This window comes from Ranitomeya variabilis, chromosome 5 (genome assembly GCF_051348905.1).
Source record: "Ranitomeya variabilis isolate aRanVar5 chromosome 5, aRanVar5.hap1, whole genome shotgun sequence".
In the NCBI taxonomy this organism is placed as follows: domain Eukaryota; kingdom Metazoa; phylum Chordata; class Amphibia; order Anura; family Dendrobatidae; genus Ranitomeya; species Ranitomeya variabilis.
In genome coordinates this window covers 676964994-676985545 of record NC_135236.1, presented here as the reverse complement: position 1 = coordinate 676985545, position 20552 = coordinate 676964994, and the positions used below count along the sequence as shown (strand labels likewise).

The following is a 20552-nucleotide window of genomic DNA, read 5'->3' as shown; positions in this document are numbered from 1 at the left end:
CATGTTACGGTTTCTCGGAGTACGGTCACCACAAGTGATGGTCTCTTGGAGTACGGTCACCACATGTCACGGTGTCTTGGAGTACGGTCACCACATGTTACGGTTTCTTAGAGTACGGTCACCACAGGTCACGGTCTCTTGGAGTACGGTCACCACAGGTCATGGGCTCTTGGAGTACGGTCACCACATGTTACGGTTTCTTGGAGAACAGTCACCACATATCATGGTCTCTTGGAGTACGGTCACCACATGTCAAGGTCTCTTGGAGTAGTCACCACATGTTACGGTTTCTCGGAGTACAGTCACCACATGTCACGGTCTCTTGGAGTACGGTGACCACAGGTCACGGTCTCTTGGAGTATGGTCACCACATGTCACGGTCTCTTGGAGTACGGTCACCACAGGTCACGGTCTCTTGCATTATGGCCATCACAGCAGATTTGCACATCTGTAGGGTGAATCTATGCAGGACGTATTTTATAAAGCATCACAGATTAGACAACATGCCGCCCCAGCACAAAACAGAATAAATGACAAAATCCAGGTCGCCTGCAGTCACCACTAGGGGGAGCTCACTGTCTATGGATTTATAATCCTATTGATAAATTTACGCTATGTGCAGAGAGGTCCCTCCAGTTGTGGCAGAAGGCGACCCGCTCATGTCTTATGTCCGCGCAGGGGATTCGGAGTCTTTCTATCAGACGTCCAACCACTTATTGACATTAGGTTAAAATGTAACAGGTAGTAAAGTTATTTCCTTACTTGGGGCAAATCCTGATCCTGGCTCAGAACTGAAGGGAAGTCAGTGTGTGGAGACTGCATTCCTGCATCAATGCTGCCCTCTAGTGGACGATAGGTGGAAATACAGAGAACGTTCATATTAACTAGATGCTTGAAAGAACATCAGAAACATTCTAGGAAGTGACCAAACACTAAGCGCAAAGCTCTTACCCCATAACATACAGACATCAGACCCCATAAACAAACACAGAGCAAGAGGAAAACCATTAAAGCACAGGACATAACAACATTATTTATATGGATAGTAAATGATATATTATTTACATAAACTGTAGCAGAATTATTTCTATACAGCATATGGCGTTGTTATTTATGTGTAATAAATGTGGTATCATTCATATGCATGGTGTTGCAGTATTATTTATAGAAGCAAGTAAAATAAATAAATATACAGTATAAGGCGGCGTTATTTGTGTGTAATAAATGTGCTATTCACGTGTACTGTGTTGCAATATTATTCAGACATAAGCGAGTCCAATCTATATAATTGTCTAAGGTATATATAAGGTATATATAATTATTATTATTATTATTATTATTATTATTATAAGGTCCACTTCCGTCTGTTTGTCATGGAAATCCCGCTTCGCTGATTGGTCGCGGCCGGCTGAGCGCGACCAATCAGTGACAGGCACAGTCCGGCTGTGAATTGTCCCCTCCCTACTCCCCTCCATTCAGCGCCCACATAGCGTTTTAGCAGTCCGTTAGCTCTGCCATTAACCCTGTAAGTGTGACCAACTTTTTACTATTGATGCTGCATATGCAGCACCAATAATAAAAACATATAATGTTAAAAATAATAATAATAAAAAAAATCATTATATTCTCACCTTCCGGCGTTTGCGGTAGCCTTTCCCGCTCCTCGCGACGCTCCGGTCCCAAGAATACTTTGCAGCAATGACCCCAGATGTCAGCGGTCTCGCGAGACCGCTACATCATCACGTGTTATTGCCGCAAGGCATTACTGGGAACATAGCGTCGCGAGGAGCATCGCTAAAGGCCTGGGCTGGATCCAGGGGCCGCCGGAAGGTGAGTATATAACAATTTTTTATTTTAATTCTTTTTTTAACAGGGATATGGTGCCCACATTGCTATATACTATGTGGGCTGTGCTATATACTACGTGGGCTGTGTTATATACCACGTGGGCTGTGCTATATACTACGTGGGCTGTGTTATATACTACGTGGGCAGAGTTATATACTGCATGGGCTGTGTTATATACTGTGTGGGCTGTGTTATATACTACGTGGCTGTGCAATATACTATGTGGGCTGTGTTATATACTGCATGGGCTGTGCTATATACTACGTGGCTGTGCAATATACTATGTGGGCAGTGTTATATACTGCATGGGCTGTGCAATATACTACGTGGTCTGTGTTATATACTGCATGGGCTGTGTTATATACTACGTGGGCTGTGCTATGTACTACGTAGCTGTGCTATATACTATGTGGGCTGTTATGTACTGCATGGGCTGTGTTATATACTGTGTGGGCTGTTATATACTACTTGGGCAGTGCTGTATACTACGTGGCATTAACCCTCTAAGTGTGACCAACTTTTTACCATTAATGCTGCCTATGCAGCATTAATAATAAAAAATATAATGTTAAAAATAATAACTATAAAAAAATCATTATATGCTCACCTTCCGGCGTCTGCGGCAGCCTTTCCCGCTCCTCATGACGCTCCGGTCCCAAGAATGCTTTACGGCAATGACTCCAGATGTCATAGCGGTCTCGCGTGGGCTGTTATATACTGCATGGCTGTGTTATATACTGTGTGGGTTGTGTTATATACTACTTGGGCTGTGCTGTATACTACGTGGGCTGTGCTATATACTACGTGGGCTGTGTTATATACTGCGTGGGCTGTGCTATATACTGCGTGAGCTGTGTTATATACTACGTGGCTGTGCAATATACTACGTGGCTGTGCTATATACTACGTGGCTGTGTTATATACTACGTGGGCTGTGCTATGTACTACGTGGCTGTGCTATATACTACATGGGCTGTGTTATATACTACATGGGCTGTGCTATATACTATGTAGGCTGTGCTATGTACTATGTGGCTGTGCTGTATACTACGTGGGCTGTGTTATATACTGCGTGGGCTGTGTTATATACTGTGTGGGCTGTGCTATATACTGCGTGGGCTGTGTTATATACTGCATAGGCTGTGCAGTATACTACATGGCTGTGTTATTTACTACGTAAATTGTGAACAATCAGCGACAGACGCAGTCCGTCTGTGAATTGGGGCGGGATTTTAACCACGCTTCGCTAATTGGTCGCAGCTGGCCGAATCCTGTGTATTCATTGCATTATTCTGAAATCTTCATAAATAAACTACATACATATTCTAGAATACCCGATACGTTAGAATCGGGCCACCATCTAGTCAATACATAAATATACAATATATGGTGGCGTTATTAATATGTATAATAGAGACAAATAAAGAGGAAAAAGTAGCGTGTGAAGGCAAGGATCACCACAAACGGTACGACAATTAACTATTTTTAAGTTTTATTGAGACAATAAAAGTTAGACAAGCAACAGACAAATCTAAAAACAATTGAAAAACCAAAAAAGGTTATCAAATGTACAACAGCGAGGACAATGGCTCTGCAGAACAGCTGGAGGATTGGTGTCAGAAGTTACATGAAGGCACTGATTCCACTCCTGTGCACCAAAAGCGTGTGGCTTACCAGGTGGTCCGAGAATATGAGCGGGTATTCAGTAAATACTTGACTTCGACATGGGAGTCTTGACACCTGACACAACATCACCAGATGCAGACTGGGATACAGAGCGGTAACAGAAATACCGTAAAGTAAAGGAATGCGTGGAAAGAAGTTTGTCCTAAGCAAGACAGAGGCAGGAGAGAAACTATAATCAGCACACCCCTGCAGTTCCCTTGTCACCTGGAGAACAAGTTCTGTTCTTCCCATTAACGTGCAGCAAGTTAATTCACAATGTAGTACCAGTTGTCACCATTAAGGGGTCATTAGGTACACATTTATCCTGTTCCTGTATCCAGGAGCATTTCGCTTTAAGCTTGTGTTCTGACTAGAACCGCCCCCCTGGTTTCCCAAGAGTAGTCATTTTCCCCCGCACCTTGAATCTTACGTTCCTGGCTCTCTCTTCCTGCAGATCATTGCTCTTGATAAGCGGATTCCGTTTTTACTTGATTATCTATTATATCGCATATCTCACAATATCATCTACTATTGTTGTTCATCGTTCACCATCTCAATAAATATAGACTTAAGAACCTACACAGTCTGTTTACTGAGGAACTGGATGAAGGTTTAGCTGTATGCTAGAATCCACACAGCATCATACATGGAGGAAGGCAGAACAAGTTGTCAAAAGAAGAATGCACAAACTGGATGATCAGTGGGAGGCTGAACCATACACCGTCATGCCCTCAAACTTTGATAACACCAAGGTGTGCCTCATCAGTCAAAATGGAGGAGAAACCTCAACAGCAGTATCAAGAGATCATCTGAAGGTATGCCCTGACCAACTGAGAGACAGAGAGAAAGACCAAGATACCCCTCAACCCATAGAAGAGAAGGAAAAGACAATCCATACCAGGGCCGGACTGGGACTAAAATTCAGCCCTGGCATTTGAAGTTACACAGGCCCACTTGTCACATGGTGACTGTATAATATCTTTGTACACTTGTAGGCAGGGCCGGTTTTAGGCAAAGTGGGGCCCTAGGCAAAGTTTAAAATGGGTCCCCAAATGCTAACATATTGCACATCACACAGAAGCCTTTCTGTTGTATTTACGTGCGCTGAGTTCAGGCCACTAAACGAGTTTGATCGACAATACTGAAGTTGTTCAACGCTTGTTTCCCGGCCTCTTTCCACCAGCTGAGGAATAATGATGAGACAGAACGATCACTAATAGATCACCATACAGTATCATGTTATAAGCAGCACATCTACAGTTTACACTGGCAATGTGCTGCTGACAACAAGGTTTTTTGTTCCAGCAAAAACAATCCGAATATGCAGCATTTTACTTGTTTAGTAAAATACACCCCATAGTCCTCCATATATTATAATGTGCTCCATAGTCCTCCATATAGTATAATACACTGCTCAGTCCTCCACATAGTATAATACACTCCTCATAGTCCTCCATATAGCATAATACAATCCTCATAGTCCTCCATATAGCATAATACAATCCTCATAGTGCTCCATATAGTATAATGCACCGCCACAGTCATCCATGTAGTACAATTCACTTCCCATAGTATAATGCACCCCATAGTTCTTCATATAGTATAACGTATTCCCCATAGTCCTCGATACAGTATAATGCAGCCCACATATAGTATAATGCAGCCACCCCAGAGTATAATGCAGCCACCCCAGAGTATAATGCAGCCACCCCAGAGTATAATGCAGCCACCCCACAGAGTATAATGCAGCCACCCCAGAGTATGTAACCCCCATAGAATATAATACAGCCCACCTCCCCATAATATATAATGTAGCCCTCCATAGAATATAATGCAGCCCCCCATAGTATATAACGCAGCCTCCCCCATAGAATATAATATACCCCCACAATAGTATATAACACAGCCACATAGTACATAACATGGCCTCCCCCATAGAATATAATATACTCCCCATAGTATATAGCAAAGCCCGCATATTATATAGCACAAACCGCATAGTATACAGCACAGCCTGCATACTATAGCACAGCTCGCGTAGTAGATAACACAGCCCACACAGCAGTATTCAGCACAGACCACACAGTAGTATACAGCACAGACCACACAGTAGTATACAGCACAGCCCACGTAGAAGTATACAGCACAGTCCACACAGTAGTATACAGCACAGCCCACAGAGTAATATATACAGCACAGCCCACAAAGTAATATATACAGCACAGCCCACAAAGTAATATATACAGCACAGCCCACAGAGAACTATATACAGCCCACAGCAGTATACAGCACAGAGCACAGCCCACAGAGAACTATATATAGCACAGAGCACACAGTAGTATACAGCACAGAGCACAGCCCACAGAGAACTATATACAGCCCACAGCAGTATACAGCACAGAGCACAGCCCACAGAGAACTATATACAGCCCACAGCAGTATACAGCACAGAGCACAGCCCACAGAGAACTATATACAGCCCACAGTAGTATACAGCACAGAGCACAGCCCACAGAGAACTATATACAGCCCACAGCAGTATACAGCACAGAGCACAGCCCACAGAGAACTATATACAGCCCACAGCAGTATACAGCACAGAGCACAGCCCACAGAGAGCTATATACAGCCCACAGCAGTATACAGCACAGAGCACAGCCCACAGAGAACTATATACAGCCCACAGCAGTATACAGCACAGAGCACAGCCCACAGAGAACTATATACAGCCCACAGCAGTATACAGCACAGAGCACAGCCCACAGAGAACTATATACAGCCCACAGCAGTATACAGCACAGAGCACAGCCCACAGAGAACTATATACAGCCCACAGCAGTATACAGCACAGAGCACAGCCCACAGAGAACTATATACAGCCCACAGTAGTATACAGCACAGAGCACAGCCCACAGAGAACTATATACAGCCCACAGTAGTATACAGCACAGAGCACAGCCCACAGAGAATTATATACAGCCCACAGCAGTATACAGCACAGAGCACAGCCCACAGAGAACTATATACAGCCCACAGCAGTATACAGCACAGAGCACAGCCCACAGAGAACTATATACAGCCCACAGCAGTATACAGCACAGAGCACAGCCCTCAGAGAACTATATACAGCCCACAGTAGTATACAGCACAGAGCACAGCCCACAGAGAACTATATACAGCCCACATCTCTTCTCTTCCTCCCCTCACCTCCTCCGAGAATGGCCCCACAGTCCAGAAAAAAAAAAAACTCTCCTCACCTCTCCTCGTGCCCCGCGTTGCTTCCTGGTTCCTGCTCCTGTCTCAGCAGCTGCAGTCTGCCCGGGACACAGCAGGTGCGCGATGATATGACATCATCGCGCACCCGCAGTGTCAGAGGCAGAGCGGGGAATGATGGGAGAGGAGCGTCTGTAGACGCTCTCTCCTCCATCATTGCATTCAACTGTACCGGCGTCTATACGCCGGTATAGTTGAATGCGACGGCGGGGGCGGCGGATTGAGCAGCCCACCACTGGCACCGGCCCTTCTGGCATTTGCCAGAAGTGCCCTATGGCCAGTCCGGCCCTGATCCATACCATTCTTGGAGATTTTCCCCAGTCATGGACACAGGTAAACCAAGCCATCGTAGTACCTGCCCTGATCTTTCCCCAACCTACTGCACCTAAAGTAGCAGAGACTCTAGACCAACCTGAAGACCCACAAGCTCAAGCAGCAGATGCCACACCAGCAGCGAGGAGGAGAGTCCACCCCCTGCCAACGGTGAACATGTCATGCCCACAGAGAGCAGGAGCAGTCGTAGAAGATCAGGTATACCTGTGCTGCGTAGAATCACCAGTAGCGTAGCTCATAGTGAGCACACTACACCAGTGATAGAAAGTACAGTGAATCCGGTCAGGACACTATCAACACCTGTACTGCGCAGATCTACCCGTAGTACCAGAGGTCAGATCCCAGCCAGGTGTAAGGACTAAAATAAGGACTAAAATGTGACTAAAATGTGAATGTTTTGAAAATGTGTAAATAAGTTAAAATGTATAAGTTTGCAACCGTTAAAGAGTGATTACCTACAGAGACTACTGTATGAACTTGTAAAAATGCATCATAACCTGGAAAACGACAATTGGGCCACAGGACTAGGTGTGGTCAGGACCCTTTGTTTGTACATAGTTACCCTGGTTTGGCCTAGGAAATAAACCGCTGCAGTGGCCGAAGACCAGGCCCACCAACAGAGTCCCGTAGCCATGCCCGGGAACGAAGCAAGGGTGGGTTGGGGCGGTTCCCACCTAGGCAACTCAAAAGTCTGGAGGGAACACAAGTGGACCAGTGTTGCCCCAGGAATGTAATTGGTCAATTCTGACTGTTTTGGTTTTGTAATTTTTTATATTTTTTAAAAACCCTGTAAACTTTATTAATTGTTCACCTGTTATAATGTTTTCTTTGTGTTTCCTCAGCCCATGATTACTGAATTGTACCCGGGGGGAATGTGGCACCCCAGGAGTCCAGTTGCCACAATTGCATTGCCTTCCTCACGAGGGTGGTGATGTCATGCCTGGACACAAGGAGGGATCCCCTAATCAGGTAATCCAAACATACTGCACCTTCCTAACTCCAGACCAGAAGGGGGAGCTCTAAAGCCGGTTTCAGGGTAGCTTCCCTAAAAGTTCTGGTCTGGAGGCGGAGTTATTGAGTTTAGTGTGAGACACTGAAGGGAACGGAAGCAAGAGAGGAGCCTGGGGTCTGGAGCTGCAATTGGGCTCACCCCAAGATAAAGCGCAAAGAGACTGGACACCGGAGTCCATGGTGGGGAGAGGATTACATACACAGCCACCGAATCCGGAGGGCAGGAGATTCCAAGTCTCCTGGCCCCAACTGACATCCAGAGGCAACACAGCAGGTCAGGAGCCTGGGGCTGCCAGTGAGAAGGCAGTGCCCAAGACAGGCTCAGGCTGTCAGCCATAAGGGTTGGGAGTACAGACACTGAGAGGACTTGTGCAGAGCTTCAGGCAGCAAGGGTCAGAGTACAAAGTGCAGAAGGAAGGCCTCCAAACGCACCTGGTTAGGTGGATCCCAAGCTGTTTCCCGGCTGCCCAGACCCCATCACCAACTGCTACCTGTACCCCGGACTGTACCTGCATTTCATCAGTAAAAGATAAAGGAAACTGCCATCCCTGTGTCCTTCAACTATTTCCTGCAGCCTCAGTCCTACACCCCACCGTCAATCATACCTCTTACCAACTGTACCTGTAGCCCTGGGGACTAAGCTCTACCTGCGGGGAGCTATACCAACTCTGCTGCATCTCCATCAGCCCCAGTGGACCCCTTTAAGAAGGGTCAGCCATCCCTGGCCGAATACCACAGGTGGCGTCACAAATTATCCTTTATAGACTTATTCTCCACTTCCGCTCATCCCTTTTACTGGACGCCCAGGGCCACGGACCGGGTCACTGTCACTGTAACCACCCCTTTGAGTTCCCCCAAACCCGGCCCGAGTACCCCATGACCCTAGCGGGCGCTCCAGCGACCTCCCCAAAACAAAAGGAGGCAACCTCCCCCAATACAAGAGGAAGGCCAAAGGCACAGATTACCTATTCTGTGTGATACATCTGCTGAGCTGTGTAGCTATTCTTATCATGTGTAATACTGACTGCTAGGCCGTGTATCTAATCCTATCCTTTGTGATACTGTCTGCTGAGCAATGTATCTAATCCTATCCCGTGTGATACCATGTTGATCTGTGCATCTAATCCATCATATGTGATACCATCTGCTGAGCTGTGTATCTAATCCATTATGTACGATACTGTCTCCTGAGCTGTATATCTAATATTATTAAGTGTGATATTTTGTGCTGAGCTGTGTATCTAATCCTATCGTATGTGATAATATCTACTGGGCTGTATATCTAATCTTATTGTGTGTGTGATACTGTCTGTGGAGCTATGTATCTAATCCTATCCTGTGTCAAACTGTCTGCTGATATTCTGTATACGAAGTGACTTGTGTAACCCCAGGCAGAATTCCTCTGTGAGGCAGTAAGTAGCTTCCCAGAGATGCACTGCATGAAAAACCAGTGTGATCACAACCTGACTCTCTGTGAGGCATCACATGATCTTGGGCCCTGATTAAAGATCAGTCACATGAACATGCAATTAAGAGTGTGATGTGTAACCATCAAGCACATTGTGCCAGCTCCTGTGATCTATAGCCATCAAGCACATTGTGCCACCTCCTGTGATCTGTAACCATCAAGCACATTGTGCCACCTCCTGTGATTGTAGCCCATCAAGCACACTGTGCTATCTCTTGTGATTTGTAACCATCAAGCACATTATGCCACCTCCTGTGATCTGTAATCCATCAAGCACATTGTGCCAGTTCCTGTGATCTGTAATCCATCAAGCACACTGTGCCAGTTCCTGTGATCTGTAACCATCAAGTGCATTGTGCCGCATCCTGTGATCTATAACCATCAAGCACATTGTGCCACCACTTGTGATTTGTAACCATCAAGCACATTGTGCCACCTCCTGTGATCTGTAATCCATCAAGCACATTGTGCCACCTCCTGTGATTGTAGCCCATCAAGCACACTGTGCTATCTCTTGTGATTTGTAACCATCAAGCACATTATGCCACCTCCTGTGATCTGTAATCCATCAAGCACATTGTGCCAGTTCCTGTGATCTGTAATCCATCAAGCACACTGTGCCAGTTCCTGTGATCTGTAACCATCAAGTGCATTGTGCCGCATCCTGTGATCTATAACCATCAAGCACATTGTGCCACCACTTGTGATTTGTAACCATCAAGCACATTGTGCCACCTCCTGTGATCTGTAACCATCAAGCACATTGTGCCACCTCCTGTGATCTGTAACCATCAAGCACATTGTGCCACCTCCTGTGATTGTAGCACATCAAGCACACTGTGCTATCTCTTGTGATTTGTAACCATCAAGCACATTATGCCACCTCCTGTGATCTGTAATCCATCAAGCACATTGTGCCAGTTCCTGTGATCTGTAATCCATCAAGCACACTGTGCCAGTTCCTGTGATCTGTAACCATCAAGTGCATTGTGCCGCATCCTGTGATCTATAACCATCAAGCACATTGTGCCACCACTTGTGATCTGTAACCATCAAGCGCATTGTGCCATCTCCTGTGATCTATAACCAACAAGCACATTGTGCCACCTCCTGTGATCTGTATCGATCAAACACACTGTGCCATCTCCTGTGGTCTGTAACCATCAAACACACTGCTTCACCTCCTGTGATCTGTAACCATCAAACACATTGTGCCACCTCATCTGGTCTGAAACCATCAAGCACATTATGCCACCTCCTGTGATCTCTAAATATTAGTGGTCATCACTAGTAAATATCAAATACATTGTTTCACCGTTTGTGATCTGTAACCATCAAACAAATTGTGCCACCTCCTGTGATCTTTAACCACCAAACACACTGTACCACCTCCTACAATCTGTAACTATCAAGGACATTGTGCCACCTCCTGCTATCTATAACCATGAAGCACATTGTGCCACCTCCTGTGATCCATAACCATCAGGCACATTGTGCCACCACCTGTCAACTGTAACATCAAGCATGTTGTACCACTGTTGTATGTTCAGCTGCAAAAGTTTCCCTCATTGCAGAGGTAGAGGCTCCCGAAAAAGTTTGAAAGAAATAACTTTGCTAAATACACTGATTCCTATGATACCTACCATCACAAGCTGGCCTTCCCGAAAACTCGGGGGCGTCTCACTGGCAACGCCGCTCCACAGCTTGAGTATCACTGTGTTAGACCACCACTAATTTCTTGAATGAAGGGCTTGATGCAGTGATAAGACCCTGTTAACAATATCTAGAGATTTCTGTTGCTGGAAATTTGACACAATGATCGAGACACAGAACCCTTCATACCAATGATAATTTGCTGAGTAACAGAAATCTCCGAGTTGTTCTCATCCTTTTATTTCACAGAGGCCAACAATACATCCTGGACTACCGACCCTGGCAGGAGAACATTACAGAAGCCGCAGTGAGGCAACCGATCGCAATCAGTAAGGGAAGTATTATTACTAACCTTAATCTTGTGCCAAAATAATTAATTCCACTGTTTACCCTCCGGTGTCCTCCCCTCAGTGTGTTTGAGACTCTGGAGTAGAGAAGTTGCTAAAGCTCCCCATGTATACAACCTGACTGTCATGGAGATGGGTTTGGAGCCCTCCCCCAGTACAAGAGGAGGCCTGCTGAGCAACCAGGAACTTGAGTGCCAGAGGCACCGATTGCCTTTCCTGTATGAGACGTCTGCTGAGCCAAGTATCTAATCTTACCATGTGTGATACCAGTCAGGATGGATGCTCCATAATATATTATGAGAGATAATTGTCCAAATTCTCCTAATAAAGGACAGAATAGGAAGGATGTTGACCATTGGGTGATGAATTTAGGGACACAGGAAACCACTCATGTTCTACAACTCTTTTTTTCTTTTTACGAATTGCTCCCCAAATTTTTCAATCGGCTCCTCTTTCTTTTTCTTCTCCCTCTGGGTGTTCTGATGCATTGTGACTCGAGGTGACAGGCACTGGTGTCATTTACTCGAAGACCCAGCGAGATAAGAAGAAAGAAGAGGAGACGATTAGTGGACCGGGTGGGAAGCCGAAGGGTAGGGAAGGTTGAGGAGAAAATATCCTCAAGATTCAATTTCATCTAACTTCACGAATTTTGGGAAATTCTGAATGAATTTGTTGGGTTTTCATGGATCCGTTCATCCCAAGTCCAAGCCATCAGAGTCTCGCACCTTTTCTCCTTTGCAAGAATTATTATCATTTTTAATCTTTGCCTAAAAACCTCTCGGTAAGAATTCTCCTTGACTGTCTTTATTCGATTCACTCTTCGTAGCTGTGGAAATAGTACATTGAAGAGACCATCTGTTTCTGAGTGTCTATTTGTCGAAATTGTAGCTGGAATTACAATCTCAAAAAGGTTTGATCTGATGAAAAGAACATACTGTTCTCGAAACGCGTTGTTCTCTAATACAGGAATATTTCAGCCACTTCTGCACCTGGGCATCTTGGCATTCCATTCTGCCAGCGCATCCCAAACTCAACACTTTTACTTTGTGGTTTGTGACCTAAGATTACTCAGGTTTTTCAAGAAAGCTGTCGTGCACTAGATTAATCTATTTAACCTGTCAATTAGAACCTAGCGACACTTTTTGGGAGCTGTGTAGTGAATAGAAGCATGGCTATTGTTCTGGAAGTGTCCTGTATCACCGCAGGGTGATGTTTTCCTGTAATTCAAGTTCCTATAGATGAGACATGAGAAAGCTAATGGACAGGTCTGGTTAACATACTCTTTAGATGTTCAACCCAGTCCCACATTAGTAAATGGCCTCAGTTACCGACTGGTCTGCAATTTCGAGTGTTGCATCCTGCCGACAGCACCAATGTTAACAGGTGCACAAATGGAACAGAACAGAGAATGAGGAGACCGTGGCAACTTATCCAACACTTATTTATTTGATTAAGACAGTTAATGGGGTCCCACTGCCTATGGAACAAAATCAATTAATATAATGGACAGTGAAAATACAGTAAATTTGGCTACTCTGAATATTTGCACAATTCTAACTGCACACCTATTCCTATTAGTACAGCTGAACACTAGTATCGTCAAAGGCATCTTGGTCCTAATGTCTTAACCCTAAGTGTGTCACTGACTCTATCGGGCCCCAAACTGTTGTCACTGTCTAGGCAATATGAAATGTGGTACAGGCCCTAGCAAGAGTCTATGATACTCCGCCGTTAGGCCGCAAGTCCCGGATCTAAGTGTCACTTTCCATGCCCCTCACACTGGAAGCCTCCGTCCCCTGAAGCACTGCCCTGGTCCCCTGTTTTTGTACCGTACATCTACAATGGAGGTTATAGCTCACATGTACATCCCTCTTCTGCAACCTGGTGGTCTTCCTTTTGGCTTTGGCTCTGCTCACTTGATTTTGATCTCCCAGTCTCTGGTTCTGGTCACTTGGATCTGATCTCTTGGTTCCTTCACTTGGATCTGGTCTCTCGGTTCCTTCACTTGGATCTGTTTTTTTGATTCCTTCACTCGGATCTGTTCTCTCATAATGTTGGCTATAAGACAACTCAACAGCCTCACATGTCTGTGCTGCTACAGGTCCAGATGTTGACTTTGTTTCTTCTCCACCCTCCTGAGTCTTTTATAATTATTACCTGCATCACAGCTACCACCTGATCTGTTGTCTGTTTCATCCTCTCCCTCTCAGGAACCAAGTATGTCATCTTAAGTTTCTGCTGATGCGACTCTCAGTACTTTCTCTCATACAACACTATTTAACCAATAGATTACTATAAGACACTCCATTAGGTCTCAAACTGAAGGGATCTCTCTTTTTGTCCACCCCCTTATATTCCTCATTCTTTAAACTCACCAGTCCTGGGGTGAGAAGGATCACTTCAGACCTTGGATGCTCCTTGGGGTCTGTTACCTCATAATATATTGCCAGATGAAATTGTCTACCGCATACGTCATGAGTGGAAGACTAGCCCCTCTTGGTTTGTCTCTTCAAGAACATTCAGGCTTTCTGGCAATCCTCATCATGGGTTCAGTCTCTAAGCTATTCTCTGGATCAGCTTGGAGTGGTAGTGTTGCTTCTCTTGGCACTACAAGTACTACCCAACATTCATCCTCATCCGCAAACCTCTTTGATGTAGCATTCATCTGCTCTTTCAGACGTTAAGTCACTCTCTCCCCTTCAGCCACACATGCATGTTTCGGTCTAGCACTCTTCCTTGTGCCTCAACTTCTCCCTCAGGTCGGACAACATATACTGAATTTTCGGGGTGCACTCTCCTTGTTACTTATTGGGGAGTCACCTCCCATCTGTAATCCAACTTGTCCCTAGGGCGATTTGCTCATATTAGCATTCAATCTCTAAGTTATAGGAGCGTCTTCTGCACCATGGTCACATCAAGATGACCCGACTCCTGAAATCTTTGTTCAATTAATCACCTCAGCGTCTACAACCAATGCCGGTGCTCCAGCACCCAGGAGGATGTACTCATCCCTGTTTAATCTTCCTCTGGATCAAGTTCTATCTCAGTTATTTTGTGGCCATTACAGCCAAATAGCAACGTGTAGGGCATGAGCTCTGTTGTTGTATACCCAAACTAACTCTGGAACAAATTCAGGACACTTCTTCTTCCGATGTCTCCCAATGTTTGTAGCATCTGTAACAACGTTCTGTTAAAGCTTTCACAGGTCTTATTTCCCTGAGGGTGGTAGTGTGTTGTTCTGGAATTCACTTTGCCGTAGAGTCAATGCAGTTCTTCCATTACTCTCCTTGGAAACACACCGCTTGATCAGAGTGGGTTCGTCTATAGGCATGCGTATACTTGGATGAAGTCTCAGCAGATAGCTCTAGATGATCATGAGGTAATAATTTCACATTTCAATAGTTAAAGAAGGAGTGAGGGCCCTGCTCGCAAGCTTACAATCTATAAGGAAATAGGGGGACACAATAAGTAGAACGACACAATAGGTAGAATGAGGTAGTCCACCAGCAACACTTCCAGCGGCTCAGAAGTCCTCATCACCTGAGTGGGTGCCTTCTGTTCTGGTCTGGAAGCTTGGACAACTCACACTGCCGGAACTTCCGACAAAGGTCTTCCACCACCCAATGTAGTTGTGGCCAATGCACAAGCTATTGCAGTCAAGGGCCTCCTTCGTCACACTTGGCACCATTCCCTCTGGAATTACTACTTGCTACATAGTCCCGAACTCTCTGAGTAACTGCATCCACCCGAATAACTGGCCATTCTTCATACAGAGTCACTCCCATTGTCTTAGAGTCTGTAAGGCACCAATATACAAGGCTACCCTCTGTTCTCTGTTGGGCTTCTGACCTAGGGTCACCCACTTCCTTAACTTTGATAGCTCTGGGTCTGACTATTGCAGTTGCACCCATTCATCTAGTGGGCTTCCCAGCACTCGATTTGGTCAGTGTTCTTATCATGATTCTTGAGAGTCATGGCTCATACCAGGGGTTAACAATTCCAATTTGAATGAGCTATAAATTTCAAGATTTCTTTCCGTATCCTGTATGGATCAATTGGCATAGGCGATCACCCACCCTCGTCCTTGTACCTGGGGCAGCACAGCTCCCAGAGAGACTCATGTCCATGTATAACACAAATGGAGAAGTCTGCGTAGGCCAAGATAGGAGCATTCATCAGTGTGAGCTTTAGGGTCTAGAAGGCCTCTTCCCTCCTCAGACCCACTGGATTGGCTGCTTTTTGTTCCTCCTCCCATCCCCCTCAGTAGCTCATGCAGAGGCGCCACAGCTATCGCGAAATCCTTGATGATTCTTATGCAGTACCCTAAAAGACCCAGAAATTCTCATAGCTCTCACAACGTTGTGGGTATAGACCACTTCTGCACAGCAGTCACTATCGTTGGGTACACACCTTCACTGGAGACCGTATGTCCTAGGTACTTGATTTCCTTCTGAAACAGGTGGCACATTTGAGGTTATATCTTCAATCCATATTTCTGAAGCAACTCTAATACTTGACCAAGTCTAGCAAAATACTCTCAAACATTATGGTTTAGTAAATTCTGCATTGAGCAGGGGATTGGACACGATGACCCTGGAGGTCTAACATTCTATGATTCTATGATTTTATGATAATATCATCCAGACACATGAGCGTCGCCTCAAAGTTCAAGTCTACAAGACACCTCTCCATTGACAGCTGAAATGTTTTTATTAGCCTGAACAGCATTTGATTGATCTGAAACAGTGAGGATGAAAGTCGTCTGTGGCTGGTCCTGCTTGCACTACTTGCCAGTAGTCACTGGCCAAATCGAGGGAGAAGTATCTAGCTCTTCCCAAGGGTGACAGAGATTCTTCTATACTCGGCAAAGGGCACAAATCCCGAACCGTGCTGGTATTCAAACGTAATCCACACTGTCACATCCTTTTTTATGGACTAACACAATGTGTGGTCACAGATAGCTAATCAGTTTACATATACTGTATTATATATAGTAGAGTAGAGATGAGGAGATAATTTTTCCTGAAAAATTCAATTTGTGGAAAAGTTATTCACCTCAATTGTAATGTCCCTTATTATTCTCTGTAGACTCTCCAGATCCCAGACCAAAATAAACATAAGATGTAAAAAATAAAAAAATCTTACATTTACCTCACCACTCACCTCTCCAAAATCGTCACATCTAATCGTAACCCATCCAGACCTTACCACATCTTCAGATCTCTGCTGATCACAATGAAATCCTCGGGTCTGTCATGCTCGTTTGGTATTCATGGCTTTGATGACGACCCAGGAGGGTTCTGCGCCTCTGAGCACAAGATCACGGGGCACACAGTGATAGCAGGACACCTTGAATCTTTTGAATGCTTTTGCAGAACCCTCCCTGGACCCCATCAATGCCAGAAGACCTGACCTAGTGGAAGAAATCTGGAAACAGGAGGGGTAAGTATAAGGATTTTTTTTAACGGTTTGATGGCTTTTAACAGTTCAGAAAAATGGCATCATCCTGATTCTGCAAGGAGCGAATTTACAAAAAAAAATCTGAATCTTGGCGAAAGCAGATTGTTATAAATTTCGAGTAGAATTCAATACCATCTAAATTTACTCGTTCATCTCTGGTCCTTGTTAGTAAGACTACTGCACATGTGTATTGGCTCTAAGGCCATATCTGATCACACTCACATTCCAAATGTGAGTGTGATCAGATATATTTCAGAGTGTATCAAGTGGGGTGCCATAAGGCTCTGTCCTGGCCCCAGTGATGTTCAACATTTTTATAAATGATCTAGATAAGGGAATTGAAGGTAAACTAATTAAATTTTCAGACAATGCAAAGCTAGGAAGGATAGCTAAGGGTACCGTCACACATTGAAATTTCCATCGCTACGACGTTACGATTCGTGACGTTCTAGCGATATCGTTATGATATCGCTGTGTCTGACACGCTACTGCGATCAGACACCCTGCTGAGAATCGTACGTCGTAGCAGATCGTTTGGAACTTTCTTTCGTCGCTTGATCACCCGCTGACATCGCTGGATCGTTGTGTGTGACAGCGATCCAGCGATGTCTTCGCTTGTAACCACGGTAAACATCGGGTAACTAAGCGCAGGGCCGCGCTTAGTAACCCGATGTTTACCGTGGTTACCAGCGTAAACGTAAAAAAACAAACCGTACATACTCACCCGTCGGTGTCCTTCAGGTCCCTTGCCGTCTGCTTCCCGCTCTGACTGTCTGCCGGCCGGAAAGTGAGAGCAGAGCGCAGCGGTGCTGCGCTCTGCTCTCACTGTACGGCTGCACTCAGAGCAGGAAGCAGACGGCAAGGGACCTGAAGGACACCGACGGGTGAGTATGTACGGTTTGTTTTTTTACGTTTACGCTGGTAACCACGGTAAACATCGGGTTACTAAGCGCGGCCCTGCGCTTAGTTACCCGATGTTTACCGTGGTTACCGGGGACTTCGGCATCGCTCCAGCGCCGTGATTGCAAAGTGTGACCGCAGTCTACGACGCTGGAGCGATAATCATACGACGCTGCGACGTCACGGATCGTGCCGTCGTAGCGATTAAAATGGTACTGTGTGACGGTACCCTAACACTAAAGAAGACAAATGGAAGAGAAAGGATTCAGAAGGATATAGATAAGCTTGAACAATGGGCATTGACAAATAGAATGGTATTTAACATGGAGAAAATTCCATCTACAGAATGGGAAGAATAGAACTAAGCAACAGCATGAGTGAAAAAGACTGGAGTAAACTGATAGATCACAGACTGCCCATGAGTCAACAGTGTGATGCAGCAGCAAAAAAGGCAAACACAGTTCTAGGATGTATTAAGAGAAGCATAGAGTCTAGATCACGTGAAGTAATTCTCCCCCTCTACTCCTTCTTGGTCAGACCTCATTTGGAATACTGTGTCCAGTTCTGGGCAACACATTTTTAAAAAGTGTAGAGGGATCATTATTCTCATTTGCACATGGAAACACAAGAAGCAATGGATTGAAACTGAGAGGGAGAAGATACAGATTAGATATTAGAAAAAACTTTTTGACAGTGAAGGTGATCAATGAGTAGAACAGGCTGCAACGAGAGATGGTGAGTTCTCCTATGATGGAGCAGAGGCTGAACAGAAATCTGTCTGAGATGGTTTAGTTAATCCTGCAATGAGCAGGAGGTTGGACACGAGGACCCTGGAGGTGCCTTCCAACTCTACCATTCTATGATTCAAATAAAACACATTTTGCAAAACAAAATTCAAGCTAACATGAGATTATATTTCAAACTTTACAATTATTAAAAAAAAGTGAAAAAGTAAATGCTGGAAATTAAGACTATAGAAACTATAAATTTTCCTTCTCTGTTTTTCTTATTTTGCCCAACACAAAACATAAAAGAAAAAGATACTTTCGGCACTATTAATCATGCACACTTAATCGAAGTACATTTATCAAAGTACTGGCAGTTACAACATGATGAATCTAACACGCATCTCTATTCTCTTCATACAGGTAATCATATAATTCAAACTCTGAACTGTAGTACCTTGCATGTCTTTTTACTCCATTCATTGTCAGCAAGCAGTGGTTTATGATCCATGTAGTTCTGAACATTTGTTTATCTGTTTACTACATTTATTTTGTCCTGCTGCCTCAACTTAATTTGATTGATTGCAAACGAGAGAAAAAAAAAAAAGTAGATCTAGCCTCCTATATATTCAGACATTGCCTGGGGAAGCATTTGTGGGGGGGGGGGGATTTGTGCACTATTAATCGTGCACATTTAATCGAAGTACATTATCAAAGTACTGGCAGTTACAACATGGCAGTTAGACAGGGCAGGAGACAGGTAAGACAATTAAATAATTCTATTCCCTGCACATTTAGAACACAACAAATATTCACCATATGCATTTGTATAATCGATATCCTGGCTGCTGCAGTCACTCACATTCACCGCCCTTGCACTAACTCTTTACACTCCATCCATATCGGCCCCTCTGTCCTCTCTTCTCCTATGTATAGCACTCACGCTCTGTTCACATTGCTTAACAGCGCAAATCCATTCAGTCCCACCATCCAACACAACAGACACTCTCACAAATCACTTAACCATCTGCTCACTCTTTCTATCCTCCTTCTCCTAGTCGCAGGAGACATCTCTCCCAACCCCGACCCCCCATGTTATAGCAAGTCTAACCTCTTAACTGCTACACTCAGAAACCCCTCTAACCTTATTAATATTCCATGCATGCCTTCTGCCTCTTTCAATTGTGCCCTTTGGAATTCTCACTCTGTGTGTAATAAACTCCCTTTCATCCATGACTTCTTCCTTTCTTATTCTCTTAACCTCCTGGCTCTTACTGAAACATGGATCCAGCAGTCAGACACTACCGCTGCTGATGCTCTCTCATATGGTGGACTACACTTTTCTCATACCAGAAGTTCAGACAACAGAGCAGGTGGAGGCGTTGGTCTGCTCCTTTCACACAAATGTACCTTCCAAGTTATCCCCCAAGTACCCTCACTTGTCTTCCCTTCCTTTGAAGTCCATGCTGTCAGACTCTACATCCCCTTCTCCATGCGAGTGGCAGTGTGTTTCATCCTCCAGGCCCCTCCCATCAGTTCCTGGATCACTTTGACACCTGGCTTCCACACTTTCGCTCCTGTGAAATCCCCACCCTCATCATGGGTGATTTCAACATCCCCATTGCTTTTCCCCTCTCCCCATCTGCTTCTCACCTTTTATCTCTAACCTCCTCTTTTGGCCTCTCACAGCATACTAACTCTCCAACGCATGAAGATGGAAACTCCCTCGACTTGGTCTTCTCTCGTCTGGTCTATTGTAACTCTCTACTAATCGGCCTCCCTCTTACCAAACTCTCCCCGTTCCAATCTGTCCTGAATGCTGCAGCCAGCATAATTTTCCTCACCAACCGTTACACCGATGCCTCTACC

General features: G+C 44.9%; 1 protein-coding gene across 1 annotated transcript in view; it reads right to left on the bottom strand.

Annotated features, from left to right (window-relative positions):
* Positions 1-11729, bottom strand: part of LOC143777020 (uncharacterized) — a 50379-nt gene extending 38650 nt beyond the window's left edge. Inside the window, exons 1-2 of the mRNA XM_077266913.1 lie at positions 11604-11729; positions 763-842 (exon numbers count right to left, since the gene is read on the bottom strand). Coding sequence (XP_077123028.1) covers positions 763-822 — 60 coding nt within the window. The 5' untranslated portion in view covers positions 823-842; positions 11604-11729. The remainder of the gene's footprint in view (positions 1-762; positions 843-11603) is intronic.
* Between the last annotated feature and the right edge of the window lie 8823 nt (positions 11730-20552).